Source organism: Lissotriton vulgaris, chromosome 1_1 (genome assembly GCF_964263255.1).
Source record: "Lissotriton vulgaris chromosome 1_1, aLisVul1.2, whole genome shotgun sequence".
NCBI lineage: Eukaryota > Metazoa > Chordata > Amphibia > Caudata > Salamandridae > Lissotriton > Lissotriton vulgaris.
The window spans coordinates 897,891,032-897,906,873 of NC_141685.1; the positions used below are offsets into that span (position 1 = coordinate 897,891,032).

The 15,842-nt window shown below is 45.6% G+C and overlaps 1 protein-coding gene across 1 annotated transcript in view; it reads right to left on the reverse strand.

Moving 5' to 3' along the window:
- Positions 1–1,075: 1,075 nt before the first annotated feature.
- The window catches only part of LOC147748137 (sphingosine 1-phosphate receptor 2-like), a 229,644-nt gene continuing 214,877 nt past the window's right edge, over positions 1,076–15,842 (reverse strand). The window contains exon 3 of the mRNA XM_086958961.1: positions 1,076–2,682. Coding sequence (XP_086815087.1) covers positions 1,483–2,655 — 1,173 coding nt within the window. The 5' untranslated portion in view covers positions 2,656–2,682 and the 3' untranslated portion in view covers positions 1,076–1,482. The remainder of the gene's footprint in view (positions 2,683–15,842) is intronic.

Genomic DNA, 15,842 nt, shown 5'->3' on the forward strand with positions numbered 1-15,842 from the left:
GTGCCCCAATCTTTTCAAATGTCAGTGTTTCTTCACTGTTGATTGCAGAAGAAGGGATTCCCCTAACTGCCCATGTCCTCTTCACTCTGTCTCCGGTACATGCATTTCTGAGTGTGGTACCAGAATGACGTTCTCAGATTCTCCTCTCACATAAATATCATGTCCTATATATATCATCAACAAAAATATCGCCGTACGGGAGTAAACAGGGCCGGCTTTAGCGCTGGTGGTGCCCGGTGCAGCAGTCACTTTTGGCGGCCCCACACCCCAGGACCGCCACCTCGGATTCTCTCGCTACCACCTGCAAAAGTGCCCCTCGGCTCTCTCCAGTTATAAGATATTGCTAAACTCAGCGTTCCCCCTTGATGTCACAGCGCCCCTCTACAGGTCAGTGCCCAGTGCGGCCGCACCAGTCGCACTGCCCTAAAGCCGGCCCTGGGAGTAAATAAAAAAAAAAACAACACCAAAGTTACAATTCTTTTGTAAACTATATTTAGGACCCTATATTTCTGTCAGACGATATTTCTGTAGGCGATATTCTGATCTAGGGCCATATTTCTGTGTTCGCGCTGTGACGTTTTGGGTGGCAGGCCAGTCAGACTAATAACAATGATTCAGTCTTAAAGACTGTCTTGAAAGTGCAAGAAGGAGAGAAGAAGTTTCTCAGTATGCGTATTATCTAAAGGGCGCCTCAAAACCACTTGGTCCCAGTAAAGCCCAAATTGTGCCTAGGTACCCCTGAACTGACATAAAGGAAAGACCTGTAAAAGTGGCAGAATTTGGACAAAGTGCTTTTATCCTTTTCCTAATATTGAGACATGTACAAACGACTGTCATGTGGTAGTGGTCCCCTTTCTGGGTGTTGTCATGATTGCATTTACGTGTGTCTTGAGTCACAGACTTCTCAGCAGCCCAGGTATAGCTGAAGGAATTGTACCTGATAAGGGAAGCTCACATGACGCAATGTCCTGAAAATGCCAGGAGGGCAGCGCGTGCTACAGGATGGAAGTCTGCACCCAACGAGGGCAAAAGGCGTGGTCAGAGGACCTATAATACTGGTTAGGTCAGGAGACAGTTGAATGCACATAGTGGTTCTTTATTTAAACTAGGAAGGGCAGTGGGCAGGGGCACGTGCCCCAAGTACCTTTGGTTTTCAGTGCTCAGCGAGTGCTAACAAACAAAAGATTTATAATGAGACCTGCAGTTAGGCCTATCCTGGATTGCGGATCGAAGGGCACAGGTGTGAACTATCGAACACAGGATTTTAGGCCCTGCAACGCGGAGCTCTACTGTACTTCACATCTTTCATTCAGCCTACACGGGCGCATGGCTTGGACCAGTCTCTCTTTGAGCTAAAGATTCCAAGAACCTTCACGTATACGGACCTCATGCACCACCAAGCCCGCCCAACACTGTACATGGTGCTTCAGAGGGTGCTGTCTTATTATCTGCAGTTCTATCTCCACTGCTCTTGGCCGGGTCTCACACACATGTTGTACAATCCCTCATGATCGGGGAGGTGGGCAGCTCGTTCTTGTGCGTACAGCGTTCCAGTGAACTGGAGCTGCGCAGCTGAATCATACAGCGCTCTGATGGCTTGTCCTTCTGCCAGATCCCCCAGCAGCACAGAACCCTCAGAAACTCCTTCCTCATTTCCTTGCTCCTCAGGGTGTAAATGATGGGGTTCATAGCAGAGTTCAGAGTTGCCACAGCAAAGAAGTAGTCTGCTTTGTAGAGGATGGGGCATGACTTCACGGCACAGGATACGTCCATGAGTAGGATGGTGAAGGCGGGCAACCAACAAATGATGAACACCCCTAAAACAATGGTTACAGTCTTCAAAAGGGCTAGGGTATGCGGCGCTGCAATCTCCGCATGGCTTGACTTGACGATGAAGTAAATTCGCACATAGAATATAACAATAGACAATAGGATGATGCTGAAGACAGTGACCACAAACAAAATATACTTCTTGGAGTACAGAGGGAAAACGGTGGAGCAGAGTGGAAGGTGGTTGATGCAGTTCCACCCAAGGATTGGAAGCCCTCCGATCATCATGGATATCACCCAGCAGGCCCCGATGAGCATGATCATCCGGCAGTTCTTGTCCCGACTGTAAACCTTCACCTTTGTGATGGCCACATGCCTCTCAATAGCGATGGCCAACAAGCTGAAAACTGAAGCAGCCAGCGTGGTGAATGCCGTGCCCTCCCTGATGAACCACTGGACCGGAGTCAGTTCATAGGTGATTTCCCCAGACAACAAAATGTTTGCAATGAATGCAGCTCCAGCCAGAAGGTCCGAGAAGGCTAAATTCCCGATGAAGAAGAACATGGCTGAGTGGAACTTCTTGTTCCTCCACACTGATGCCAATACCAGAAGATTCTCCAAGATGATGAAACAACACACAATGATGACCACAATGGAAATGGCCTGGCGAGAGGAGCTGGGTTTCCTCAACCCCTCCTTAGTGTAGTTGTAATGTTCTGCGATCTTGTTAATATTCAAGTAGTCTGAATAGATACTTCCCATCTCGGTGCTGTACAGTATGGGGGACGATGATTCCAGAGTCCCACCAAAGCAAGCCAAGTAGAGGTCAGTTCTTGGCCACGTCGAGGTGGCATTTGCTGATGGCCAATCTTGCTGACCAGTCATTTAAAGTCTAGAGCCTGGAAAATGGACCTGTAAGAGGAAGAGAAACAGAATAAAAGATTAATTAAAAACCAAACTATTAGTGTAGAACTTCACCCACTGCAAAACGTACACAACAAGATATTTGCCCTGAGGAGAGAGATGTCACAAAACCAGAGAGAGAAGAATGTTAGTATGTAACACACATGACAGTGGTCGCCAACCAGCTGGTAAACATATTGACTATTTGGCTTAGTGACCAAGTGGAATCATGTGACAAGCAGTGGAAGGAAGAGGAATGAGAAAAATAAGTCGCAGATACTACTTCCCGACAAGTGGCTGTACAGTCCTGTTGTAAGGAATCTCCTGTACAAAAAGCCCACACACTTCCTCTTCCGTTTCATACCTATCCTGAACATGCCTATCCATCTTCATGTTTGTCCACCAAAGAATTTTTTTTTATTATATGAGATCCTCAGCTGTAGATACTTTTAAATATGATCATTAGAGCAGTGATGTTCCCTAAGGTCGTTGGCCTGGATTATTGAGTAGAAAATATGGTGGTCTCTTAATATCATAGCCACAATGTTTGAGGACAGAAATATCGATACGTAAGTACATATAGATGTTCTATACTTAACTCCACATCTACATACCTCGAAGATATGTATACCTTCCTGATAAGTAGATGTGGAGGTAAGAATAGTAAATCTATACTTCCCTATGTGCACTTACTCTTTGATGTTTTTGCCTTTGCTATTTTGGCTATGATATTAAGGTTCCACGATATTTCCTTCACGAAATTCCATAATAAAGCCTCCCTAAGCTACTTCCTTATACTTGGTTGCTAACAGTGATACAAAAAGTGGCACTACCAATCGCTGGAGGACATATGCGCCATTTTGCCACATCAATAATGACAACTAGGGGGGCAGCCTGAGCAACTTAACACGACATGCATCAGCAGGTTGCCACTGACTTTAGAGGTAAATATGCCTAGCCATGAGGAAAAAAAGGTCCCAGGGAAAGCTTGCCGACGAACGTGTTTTGGTGGATATTTCCTTTAAGAGATTATCAAGCTTTATAATGCGTGCCAAGCCACGGGCCAAACAATCAGAACTAAAGGTGTGAAACGTGACCCAAACTCCAACATTCTAACACCTCACATGCCAAGATGCGACACCACGCAGGTGAGATTGAGAGGAGCATTTTATTACACAATTACCCACGGTTGTAACACACTTAAAAAGAACAAGACCAGGAAAGATACCAAAAATTAGAATATATCAACGATTTTAAGAAATCAAAGAAAATGGATGGAGACTATGCAGCTGCAAGAAAATGGTACGGTATGTGCATATACACATTGTAAGATCACATTACACATTCTTTGTAGAAACGTTAATTCTAGAGATAGTAGTCACCTTTCAAAATGACTTTCTCAAAAACTATGGGGTGGTTGGCATTTTGTGGTAGCTTAAACTTTTATATAGGTATGCATGTCTCTTCACATATGCCTCAGGGAGAAGGTTCATTGACGACCATCTGGAATCTGCTCAGCCCCTCGTACTGCAGTTTCTAATTTTCCCTGTGTTCATGTTATGTGTTGTGGCATGCGGTATTTGTGTAGAGTGATTGGCAGTCCATGTACTTTATGAATGTATGGTGTCCCATAAGGATAGAGGGATCATATAACAAGATGGCGGACACCTTCCAGCTGTCCTGCATGTGTGACTGCCAATATATAGCTTTCCCCCACAAGCCCTACTAGATGGATAGCATAGCTGTCAACTAGCCTCAGGCCTAGAGTTTGAATAACCACTTTTACCTGTTTTCAGCCAGTAGTACCAAGCATTCTGATTCCTGTAGTTTCACCTTTCCAATTATAAGTCGTTTTTTTTTCTCCTAGCAGGCTTAGGCCTGCAGGGCAGAAGGCCAGCACTGGCCACAAGTAACCTCCATGAGCTGGGTCTAATTAACAGTTATGTTCGGAAAACAGAAAAGTTGGCTTCACCACGTTTAAGTCTCCTAATTGGACATATTGACCCATCTCCCGCAGTGACTGCCTTGAACTATGGGAAACAAATGTAACAATTGCAAATTTATGAAGTGAGATAAATTTAGTTCTGGTCACCTGAGAAGCTACCTCTCCAAGGTGCAACCAATGTTCATAGAATAATAATGTGATGAATTACAAAAGTTTCAGAAGTACTGCAGCAGGGTTGCATGACGTCACACAATAGCAGGCGCTTCTGCCTAAAAGAGCCTGCTTTTTATCCCTGTCCACTGGTCCCGTGTCATGAGGGGGCTCATTCAGTGATAGGGTTGCAAACAACAATGGAAAGTATGTTGGCTAATTGTTGTTTTCCCATTACAAGCCTTGATCTACAGGTCTCAGTCCCCCTTGTGCCATAGGCTGAGAAAAGTCAACTGTGGGGCCAACTGACAGCTAGCTTTGAACCTCTGATTTGACATGGTTTGGGTCACTTCCCGCTTTGTTTACATGGTTCAAATGAGCCAACTAATGCATTGTGTACGTAGCCCATTGGCACTATAAGAGTCAAGTCAACTCATGCTTTGTTTACGTAAGCTAGCAGCACAGTAACCACAAGTACTAACTCATGCTTTCTTAACATAACCCTTTAGTGTTAACACCATGTGAGTCATCTCCAGTTTTGTTTACATAAGCCATCGGCACAGAGCTCATCAGCATACACCTTGCAAGTCAACGTATTCTTTGTTCACATAGCTCACTGACGGAAAAGGTATGATTCAATTCGTTCTTTGTTTACATTCATGATATGTGAGTCAACTGACGATTTTCTTTACGTATCTTAGAATATAGGTTCTGCAAAATTCACCCCTAAGCGTGGAAGGGTATTCTCAGATGTGAGACCCTTGCTCATTGCACCATCAGGATTCAAGCAAACCGGGCCGAAGACGGCTGTAATGCCAGAAACCGGTCCCCAGGAGCTTGTTTCCTTCCCAGTGTAAGAATTGGCTTTTGTAGTTTGGTTTGCCCTGTTCCCATCATGCACTGGGACAGGAACAGACTAATTTGCATACAGCCAGGTTCTGAAACTGGGATGGTGCAGTGAGCTAAAAAACGGTGTTGGATCTAGCCCTGATCTCTTGACTGGGTGAGAGCTTTCTGCTTAATTCAGAGACTCTGTCCCTCACCACCCCTTGTTGTAAATATTTTTGTCCACCCTAAGCGTGGAAGGGTATTCTCAGATGTGAGACCCTTGCTCATTGCACCATCAGGATTCAAGCAAACCGGGCCGAAGACGGCTGTAATGCCAGAAACCGGTCCCCAGGAGCTTGTTTCCTTCCCAGTGTAAGAATTGGCTTTTGTAGTTTGGTTTGCCCTGTTCCCATCATGCACTGGGACAGGAACAGACTAATTTGCATACAGCCAGGTTCTGAAACTGGGATGGTGCAGTGAGCTAAAAAACGGTGTTGGATCTAGCCCTGATCTCTTGACTGGGTGAGAGCTTTCTGCTTAATTCAGAGACTCTGTCCCTCACCACCCCTTGTTGTAAATATTTTTGTCCACCCTAAGCGTGGAAGGGTATTCTCAGATGTGAGACCCTTGCTCATTGCACCATCAGGATTCAAGCAAACCGGGCCGAAGACGGCTGTAATGCCAGAAACCGGTCCCCAGGAGCTTGTTTCCTTCCCAGTGTAAGAATTGGCTTTTGTAGTTTGGTTTGCCCTGTTCCCATCATGCACTGGGACAGGAACAGACTAATTTGCATACAGCCAGGTTCTGAAACTGGGATGGTGCAGTGAGCTAAAAAACGGTGTTGGATCTAGCCCTGATCTCTTGACTGGGTGAGAGCTTTCTGCTTAATTCAGAGACTCTGTCCCTCACCACCCCTTGTTGTAAATATTTTTGTCCACCCTAAGCGTGGAAGGGTATTCTCAGATGTGAGACCCTTGCTCATTGCACCATCAGGATTCAAGCAAACCGGGCCGAAGACGGCTGTAATGCCAGAAACCGGTCCCCAGGAGCTTGTTTCCTTCCCAGTGTAAGAATTGGCTTTTGTAGTTTGGTTTGCCCTGTTCCCATCATGCACTGGGACAGGAACAGACTAATTTGCATACAGCCAGGTTCTGAAACTGGGATGGTGCAGTGAGCTAAAAAACGGTGTTGGATCTAGCCCTGATCTCTTGACTGGGTGAGAGCTTTCTGCTTAATTCAGAGACTCTGTCCCTCACCACCCCTTGTTGTAAATATTGTTTACGTAAGCTAGCAGCACAGTAACCACAAGTACTAACTCATGCTTTCTTAACATAACCCTTTAGTGTTAACACCATGTGAGTCATCTCCAGTTTTGTTTACATAAGCCATCGGCACAGAGCTCATCAGCATACACCTTGCAAGTCAACGTATTCTTTGTTCACATAGCTCACTGACGGAAAAGGTATGATTCAATTCGTTCTTTGTTTACATTCATGATATGTGAGTCAACTGACGATTTTCTTTACGTATCTTAGAATATAGGTTCTGCAAAATTCAACTAATGCTTTCCTTACATAGGTCACTTGCCTATGAGGCATATAACTCATGCTTTGTTTACATAGCCCACTTGCATAGACACCATACAATTAGTGTTTTGTTTACTTAGCCAACTCGCGTAGACACCCTACAACTTGTGCGTTGTTTACATAGCTCACTCGCATTGACACCATACAATTCGTGCTTTGTTTACATGGCGTAGAAGCATAAACTTTATGGGAGTCAATTCATGCTTTATCTACGTAGGTCACCTGAACCTGCCAACAGAAAAGGAATGATGGTAATTTAAAGGAGCAGAGTACTGCGATATTAGAGTGATCTAGATATTTAATTTTAGTTTTGCTCTGATGTCAGAATTTATTAAAGCATACCAAGATATCTGTTACTCTGTCGTTCTAAATAAATGCGTGAAAAAATTACAGTGCAACTTACGCTGCGTCGGTTGACGACATTCTCATAGAAACCATGGGGCAGATTTGCAAGAACTGACGCATATCTGCATGTTAGCGTCACGCCAAAAAAACCTTGAGCCACCATGGATGCTTAGCATTTACAATGCGGCGCACCGTGGCGCAAGGATTGGCAGATGTGTCACGCATCTGTTGGTGTAAAGGTAACACATTGCTGGAGTCGTGTTGCAAGTGCGACGCAACTCCAGCAAGGCTCAAGAATGCCTATTTCTATTATCCTGCGTCACTCCTTACGCCTGCTTCAAGCAGGCCTAAGCTTTTGACGCAGTGGTGCCGTATAAGTGACACAGTGTAATCTTGTAGTTTTCATTGCGTCACTTTAAAGAGGCTTTCTTGCGTCGGAACGCCCACCCTGCATGTATTATACCTGACGCAGGCATAATGTGAAGCAGAGCTTTACAACATGACGCATCTCCCTAGAAGAGTCACCTTGTAAATGAGTCACAACGTGGTGTATTGTTTACGACGCCGCTGCTTCACAAAAGTGACGCAAAAGCATTGTAAAAATGTCGCAAGGGGCTTGTAAATCTACCCCTATATGCGGGGCACAAGTAAGTACAGAGAGCACAGAGGTTCTCCATGACTGATCTAATTTTATAACGAGAAACCCAGGAGTTGTGGCCTCAAAAAGTCCATCACTTCTCACACGGTTATTGTGGGACACGGAAAATGGACAACTGCCATTTCCTGAGTTCTGTTTTGAATTAGATTGGATCGCGTTTTTAGCCTTTTGCTTAATCATCCTCCTACTCCTCCTCCTCCGATCTTCTTGTCCTTCAGGTCAAACTGAGAAAATGTATATTACACTACTTAGCATAAGAACAATGACCTTAACTAACAGTCATATACACGGAGATCTGAAATAAGCAGAAGGGTTATAATCTGGAAGTTTCATGGGACTTGTCCCTCAGTAGTGAGGTCAAGACTAATATGCATATGGTTGCCCCCTTCGGCCAAATGTAATCTATTGCTACCCAGTTAAAGCCCCAGTGGTTGAAAAGCATCGACTGAAGCATTTCTGTCCTTCACTTTTCTTCTTCTTAGTGATTTGCCTTGCAAGGATTGCAGCCCTTAGTGAGACTCAAGCTCGATGCCCCTATTGGCAACAGCTACGCCTCACAAGTGATACCCATAAGGAGGCTGAAATATGGCCAGGGCATGCTCCTTTGACAAGGCCAAACTTGATTTGCATATGGGCGGTCTTCTTCAATGGAATAGATAAGCGAAATAACAATGGAATGAAATGTGACCCTCCAGACAAGTGTTATTGAAAATTGTGTTCAAACAGTTCCAACTACCCCTGTTCTTTTGTTTTATCGGCTACTCGAATGATGATTTGAAATTGGTTAATGCAGATATTTTAATATCACCTGTGGGCTGCTTATCATTTATGTGAAATTATTTTACATTGTATTTGTTTCTTTGCCCAATTATTTGGAAGGCACCAGCAGCTCGCATGCTCTAGTTGTATAAAGCATACTGCAGTGAAACAGAGAGCATTGCTGCAACACATCCAGACCACATGCTCAAGTGACTCAGAGGAGGTGTGGCCTGGACACTTCCAACCTGACAAATAATCCAGATATATGACCCTGGGCAGAGAAAGGTTTGCAGTGGGTCTAAATCTCGGTTGTGTGGCATAGCGAAAGGTGTATTTGATGAGCAGGTTAGCTGTATCTAAGATTGTCTTTTACTTCATCGGTACTTGACATTTATCGTTTTGACATTTAGGTCTGTATTGATTAATTTTTTTCTAATCTTATTGGTATTTATAAATATTAATTTGGCCGTTGGTGATAAAACGAAGTTACAACTAGTATATTTCTCTATTAATTTAACTGATAAATGTGCGCTCACGCTTCAAAAATCCTGCAGTGGTTTCGTGCACTAAGACGACACCTATAATAAAAGAAAATGCACACACTTGAAAACGTTGTCATTGAAGTACAAGCACACACGCATATCTACAGCTGTAAACTATAAACACTATCTCCCTGATCTTCTAATATGCTAATTTACTGGCATGGAAGACGTGGTCGACAGCATGACGACACCTAAACAGATAACATTTCTGCTTTTCTCCCATTTTAAAAACAAGCACTTGCAATGCAATAGGTCTCACATTAATTAAGTTTGAGCTATTAGCATTGCTAAATAAACAAAAGTCTATAAATTGTAGGCCAAAACAATGTGTATTTATTTTTGTAGCAATGATGGCATGCTGCGCTTTAGATGAATATGTTTAAAAGTAAAGTGCGCCATCCTGCAATTGCTACAATAGTTAATTGTGGATGCGTTAACAATTGATGTGTGCACTGATGGCTGGTGGTGTGTGTGCCTGTAGAAATTGTGCACTGATGGCTGGTGGTGTGTGTGACTGGTGGAAGTGTGCATTGCCGGCTGGTGGTGTGTGCCTGGTGGATGCATGCACTGACAGCTGGTGGTGCGTGCGCCTGGTGGAAGTGTGCACTGCCGGCTGGTGGAGTGTGTGCCTGGTGGAAGCATGCACTGACGGTTGGTGGTGTGTGTGCCTCTGGTGAAAGCGTGCACTGACGCCTGGCGGTGTGTGCCTCGTGTAAGCGTGCACTGATGGCTGGTGGTGAGCGTGTGCCTGGTGAAAGCGTGCACTGACGGCTGGTGGTGTGTGTTGCCTGGTGGAAGCGTGCACTGACAGCTGGTGGTGTGTGTGTGTGCCTAGTGGTAGCGTGCACTGACGGCTAGTGGTGTTTGTGCCCGGTGAAAGCGTGCACTGACGGCTGGTGGTGTTTGTGCTCGGTGAATGCGTGCACTGACGGCTGGTGGTGTTTGTGCCAGGTGAAAGCGTGCACTGATGACTGATGATGTCTGTGCCTGGTGAAAGTGTGCACTGACGGTGTGGTTATGTGTGTGGTTGTGTGTGTGGTTCTATGTGTGGTTGTGTGTGTGTGGTTGTGTGTGATTGGGTGTGTGCGGTTGTGTGTGTGTGGTTGTATGTGTGGCTGTGTGTGTGTGTGGTTTTATGTGTGTGTTGTTGTGTGTGTGTGGTTGTGTGTGTGTGGTTGTGTGCATGTGTGTGGTTGTGTATGTGTTGTTGTGTGTGTTGTGTTTGCAGTTGTGTGTGTGGTTGTGTGTGTGCTCGTGGTTGTGTGTGGTTTGTGTGTGTGGTTGTGTGTGGTGGTTGTGTGGAGGTTGTGTTGTGGTTGTGTGTGTGTGGTTGTGTGTGTGTGGTTGTGTGTGTGGTTGACCACTTAATCACACTTGCGCAGTACTTGCTGCCCATGTCATGCATAACGTCACAGGCCCCCATTCCAATACCAGTAATTTCAAGATGACAACACAGGCCACCAAGAAACGCAAACCAAAATGTCCATAGTCTTACCTTTACATTTACATAACCAACAATTCATGCATATCGCGAAAAAGCTATTACCAGTAAGCGTTGCATAGCATGAAGTTATCTGAGTGGACGATGCAGAACTGGTGGCGGGAAAAGGGGGCAACGATCTACGCATCCCTACCGACTCTGTTACTGACACCTCCAAAGCAATGAGCATTTGTGGACAACCTTGAATTGTTATTGAGAACGTTTGCGTTCTCCTGGAAATGGCCAGCGACATTCTTTTGCATTATTTGCCCTCTATAAATCCAAATGCTCATACCTGTAGGCTAATATGTTGCTACTGGCCACGATAACAACATTTCTAAGCAACCAACCAATACGGCAGCCTCTAACAGCACCCCAGGTCTCCTAGCAATGCCTCCCATCCCCAGCATCGATTTCTCAGAGCCCACCAGCTGGTCTTGGAGCAGACCAAAGGGCCCTATTTAATCCGACTACTCTTGGGATGGGAGCGGGAGGGGCATCATTTACCATTAAACCACACAATCCACCCTCTCCCACAGCACCCCCCCTCCTCCAGGCATTGCACCGCAGTGTTTCCTTTCAGCCAACAATGATGCCCTGCACACCCCAAAACCACAAACTGTCCACAAACCACCAGGCCAGCAACTCTCCATGTCTGGTGAGCTGCAGATGCTCCCTGACTCCCTCAGAACACCCCTCCGCCCAAATGGGTTCAACCTCCGACACCTATGCGTTCCCTCTCCTCACTGCCCGACCCCTTGCCTGCCGGACAGCGGCACTCACGGCAGCCAAAACCTCACTTGCCACCCCACCAAACCTGTCACAGATAGCAAACCAAAACCCAACAGCTATGTCCACATACAGAACCAACACCACAAAAGTGTCATACCTGCCCCCTATCGTTCTGTGCAAGCGAAAGCACTCTGAGCCATCCTCTACCCCTTTGTCGCCCAACTGCTCCAAGAGCCCGTCCACGTTCCTCCCTGAGCCCTGCCACCGTAGCCCTGCCTTAGTATGCCATACTGCGCCCGTGGTGTATGCCCCCGCCCACTCCTATACCATTTTCGGTGTCCATCACCATCGAATTACTCTGCACATGTCCCGTTCCTCCTATTGTTCATTTGAACAGCCACAGAGAAAGGACATGTGCTGACCCCACGCAAAATGAATTCCGTCCCTCCCCGTCGGCAGCCCCGCATCTCCCCAACCTTCTCCTTCCTCCATCTACCCCACTTCAGCCCACCCCAGGCCCCCTCCCCTCACCTCACATTCTGTATCCGCCGCACCAGGTTTGTAGCCGCTGCACCAGGTTCAGGCACCATGGAGGCATGGGGTGGACCGTCTAGTTTTCTGGCGAGCCCCCATGAGGCTTGGAGAGTGACCTTGTTGGCTGTGGGACTGCCTCTACCAAGCCGGTAAGCCTGTTTTGCTGAGTCCTGCCCGCCAGAAAAGTAAAACACACATACCTGGTCATGCAAGGAACACAACAGTCGCGTTCCTTGCAATCTACATCTGCGGTGCACCAACTGGGCTGCCGGGGACAGGAGTCGGATTGTCCGCCTGGATGTGCCGCAAAACTGATATCCTCCCTCCTCCTCCTGTCGATGTGCAGAAGAGGGAAAGAGGCAGCAGAGAACACTGTGTGACCGGGAAGCGGCTGTGTAAGTGCAGACTACTGGCCCAGAGTGTGGACTGTGGAAGGGGCCCCCGTCGGAGGTGGGTCCTGCCAGGCACAAACGGCTCCCTGAACTGCAATTTCCATCGCACACTGGGGAGGGAGGAAGAAGGCGATCATGAAACTGAAAGCGATCGATAAAACAAAGCCGGGAGTGGTGCAGGCGCGCGACATATGCTTTCAATTATCACGCCCGTGTCTGGGCACGATAATTGAAACCATATGAATTGAAATGTGCGTAATAGACACCAATAGGCCAGGGGCACAGCTATGCGCCCGCCTCTGGCCTATTGGTGTCTATTCTACAAAACAACACGCAGGGAAAGGCCAATAGCAGGCCGCAAATGGAAAATCACATGCACAAGCGTGTGCATTTTCCAGGTCCATTTTCAAAACCCGGACAAAAGGGCTCTTGCTGTGCGAACAATGCTGCGCAGTGTATCGCTAGGTGCGAGACCTAATGAATAGAGTCAGGAACATGGAAAATTCGGATTCCGTGTGTAAATGTAAAAATGTGAGTCTTATTTGTATTTCTCTGTGTAAAAATGTACATACTCACAAAGTCTGCTTGTGCCTTAACAACCTGGTGGAATGTTTTAGTCTTGCATATGATCACAGGAAGTGGTGATTTTCTATAATAGTGGTTTTAAAAATGTTGACTTTGGTGAACCCCCACTTAATCATAACTGAAATCTTGGGACCCCCCCACTGAGTCCATATTGGAATGCGGGGCCTAAGCAATTTCGATTGTCTGCACAGCAAAATAAGGGAAAAACATTCAAGCATTCGTCAAACAAATACACCAATAATGAAATATTTGATCTAGTTGACAAAAATAATTTTAAAAATTACAATGTAAATTTGAATGAGAATGTTGGAGCTTTTCTAAATTCAATTGGGGTCACCCATCGTCCATATTATATTCTGTTTGATGCACTTGCACTGCTCCCACAATTCAATCTCAGGCTATCAACTTAACTTTTAGCGTCCAACCAGGGCTGGAATGGCAACCTTGGGAATATTCTTGCACCAGCCCCTGATGATGCACTGCCTGGCCCTGGGAGGCTGGAAACGCTTTCTTGCTGCTTTTGTTACTGGGGGTCAATATTGCAGCACCGCTGCAAAAACGGCCTCCATTGCTGCAAAATCAGCCCTACCGCTGCAAAACCGGTCCCCGCCCTTCCAGCATCCCAGGGAAATGCCCAAAGCCTGGCCAAACAGTTCGGCCCTGCCTACAACCTTAAATTCAGTCATGTCTACAGAACTGGTTACATTTTTCATTGTTGCTTATTTACATATATATACTTTATTATGACTCTGTTAATTTTATTCATTTTTCCAAGCAGTCGCGGACCCCCTGAGTAGGCGTTGAGGACCTCTATTCTACAGCAGCATATAGTGGTGTCTGCATTTTCCAATGTCTTTTGATTGCCACCACATTTAGGATTTTGGCTGATAAGCGGGAACGCCGCAGACATGTCACAGAAGCGCTTGAATGCATAATTAAATGACAAACATAGCCGTGATTTGTAAACCTACCAGAGCATTAGATGGAGCTACTATTCTTACAAGAAAGCAATGAATAACAGGGTGAGGCTTGCGGAACAGGCGGCTACTTCTTACAGGAGAAGAGATTTCAAAGGGTTTAACAGAAGAGTGAACAGCAATTAGTAGGAGACAGAGCTTGCCAATCATGCGGGAAGGAAGGCAATAACATGGGTAGAAAGGTAATTAAAGGCCACACACTATGGAAAATCAGAGCTCTGCCATGGAGAGAGCGCCTCTGTCAATAATGTATGACTGGTGGGAATTGATGCAGCACACCACGTGTACGCACCTAACAGTCAGAATAGCGCCTGCTCTCCTCAAAGTACCCTTGTCATCCAATGTGGTAGCAATCCATGATGTGTCTAGGGTGACAGCCTGCCATGGAAGCAAATTCTGGACAGTGCGTATAAAAATTAAAGACAAAGGGTAACTTTTATGGACACACTGGCGGAAGTAGCGCAATCTCACATTAATTAAGTAAATTGACGCCTAACACAAGTGCAATAAAAAAACGGTTTAAGTTATTTGGTCTGTTAATACATTAACAGTATTGAACATATTTATAAGTAACTGGACTTATTTAAAGAATTAAAAACTAACAAACATACAGACTAATCAAGATATGGCCACTGATATAAGAAGTAGTTTTTAAAGGAGTCTTCCTCTTTACTGCAAAAAACTGAGATCCATTATCACCTCTATATTGGAGACACCCAACTCTACCTCGAGGTGTCCTCCGAGCATGACACCACTCCCAGGAATCACCCTCAACACTCTTCAAAAATCAATGACAAATCACCACCTAAAACTAAATCCTTCAACAACTGATTTTCTTCTTATCTTAAACTCAAGGTCCCCACCTTCTGTGCAATCTTGGATGGATAATCTGAACATTTTTAACTGCATACCTACCTTAGGTAGCAGTACTAAATTCATAGGAGTCATCCTGGACAAGAGACTTAACCTCCCGTGCCAAATCAACACCATGGCCGCCAAAATGCATGCTCCCAACTACGCATTCTCAGGGGTACCCAACATTTGGTACTCTCCAGATATGAATATTTGTATTCCCTCCTCGCAGGCCACCCAAGATCTACTGTTCTCCTTAAAAATCCATCCTTCATTCAGTGGCGCTTTTCCTCTCCGGGACCAAAAGAAACTACCATATCATGCCTTTGCTGATAACTCTTTGCTAGCTTCCTGCTGAAGTTAAAAAGAATGCTTGTATTACCCATAAAGCCATTCATACTTCCAATCCTTGCTATGGGGCTAACATACTCAAAATTTCAGGTGGATCCTGAACAGACCAAAGGTTGACAAGTGCTGCCTGGAAGCAGTGGCATAACATACAATAATTCCCCCCCTCCCCACAGAGGGACCCTTGAGTCTCCCATTTCACAGACATTTTCATTGTTTTTTGGTGGAATGGTGCCCTTCTGAGGGGTCTGGGGCCAGTGAAAGGTTGGTGGCCTCCCCTAAGCACTACAGTAGCTGCGGTGGAGCGTTTTTTGCCCCGATCTGAAAGGATTGTTTAAGTTTTATATGCAGCCTATATAGCATACTTCTGCTTTCCCAGATCGAAAGCAACAGTAAAATAGGAACCTTACAGTATAGCTACTTTCCATTGATGGATGTGTATCAAAAGTGACAGAT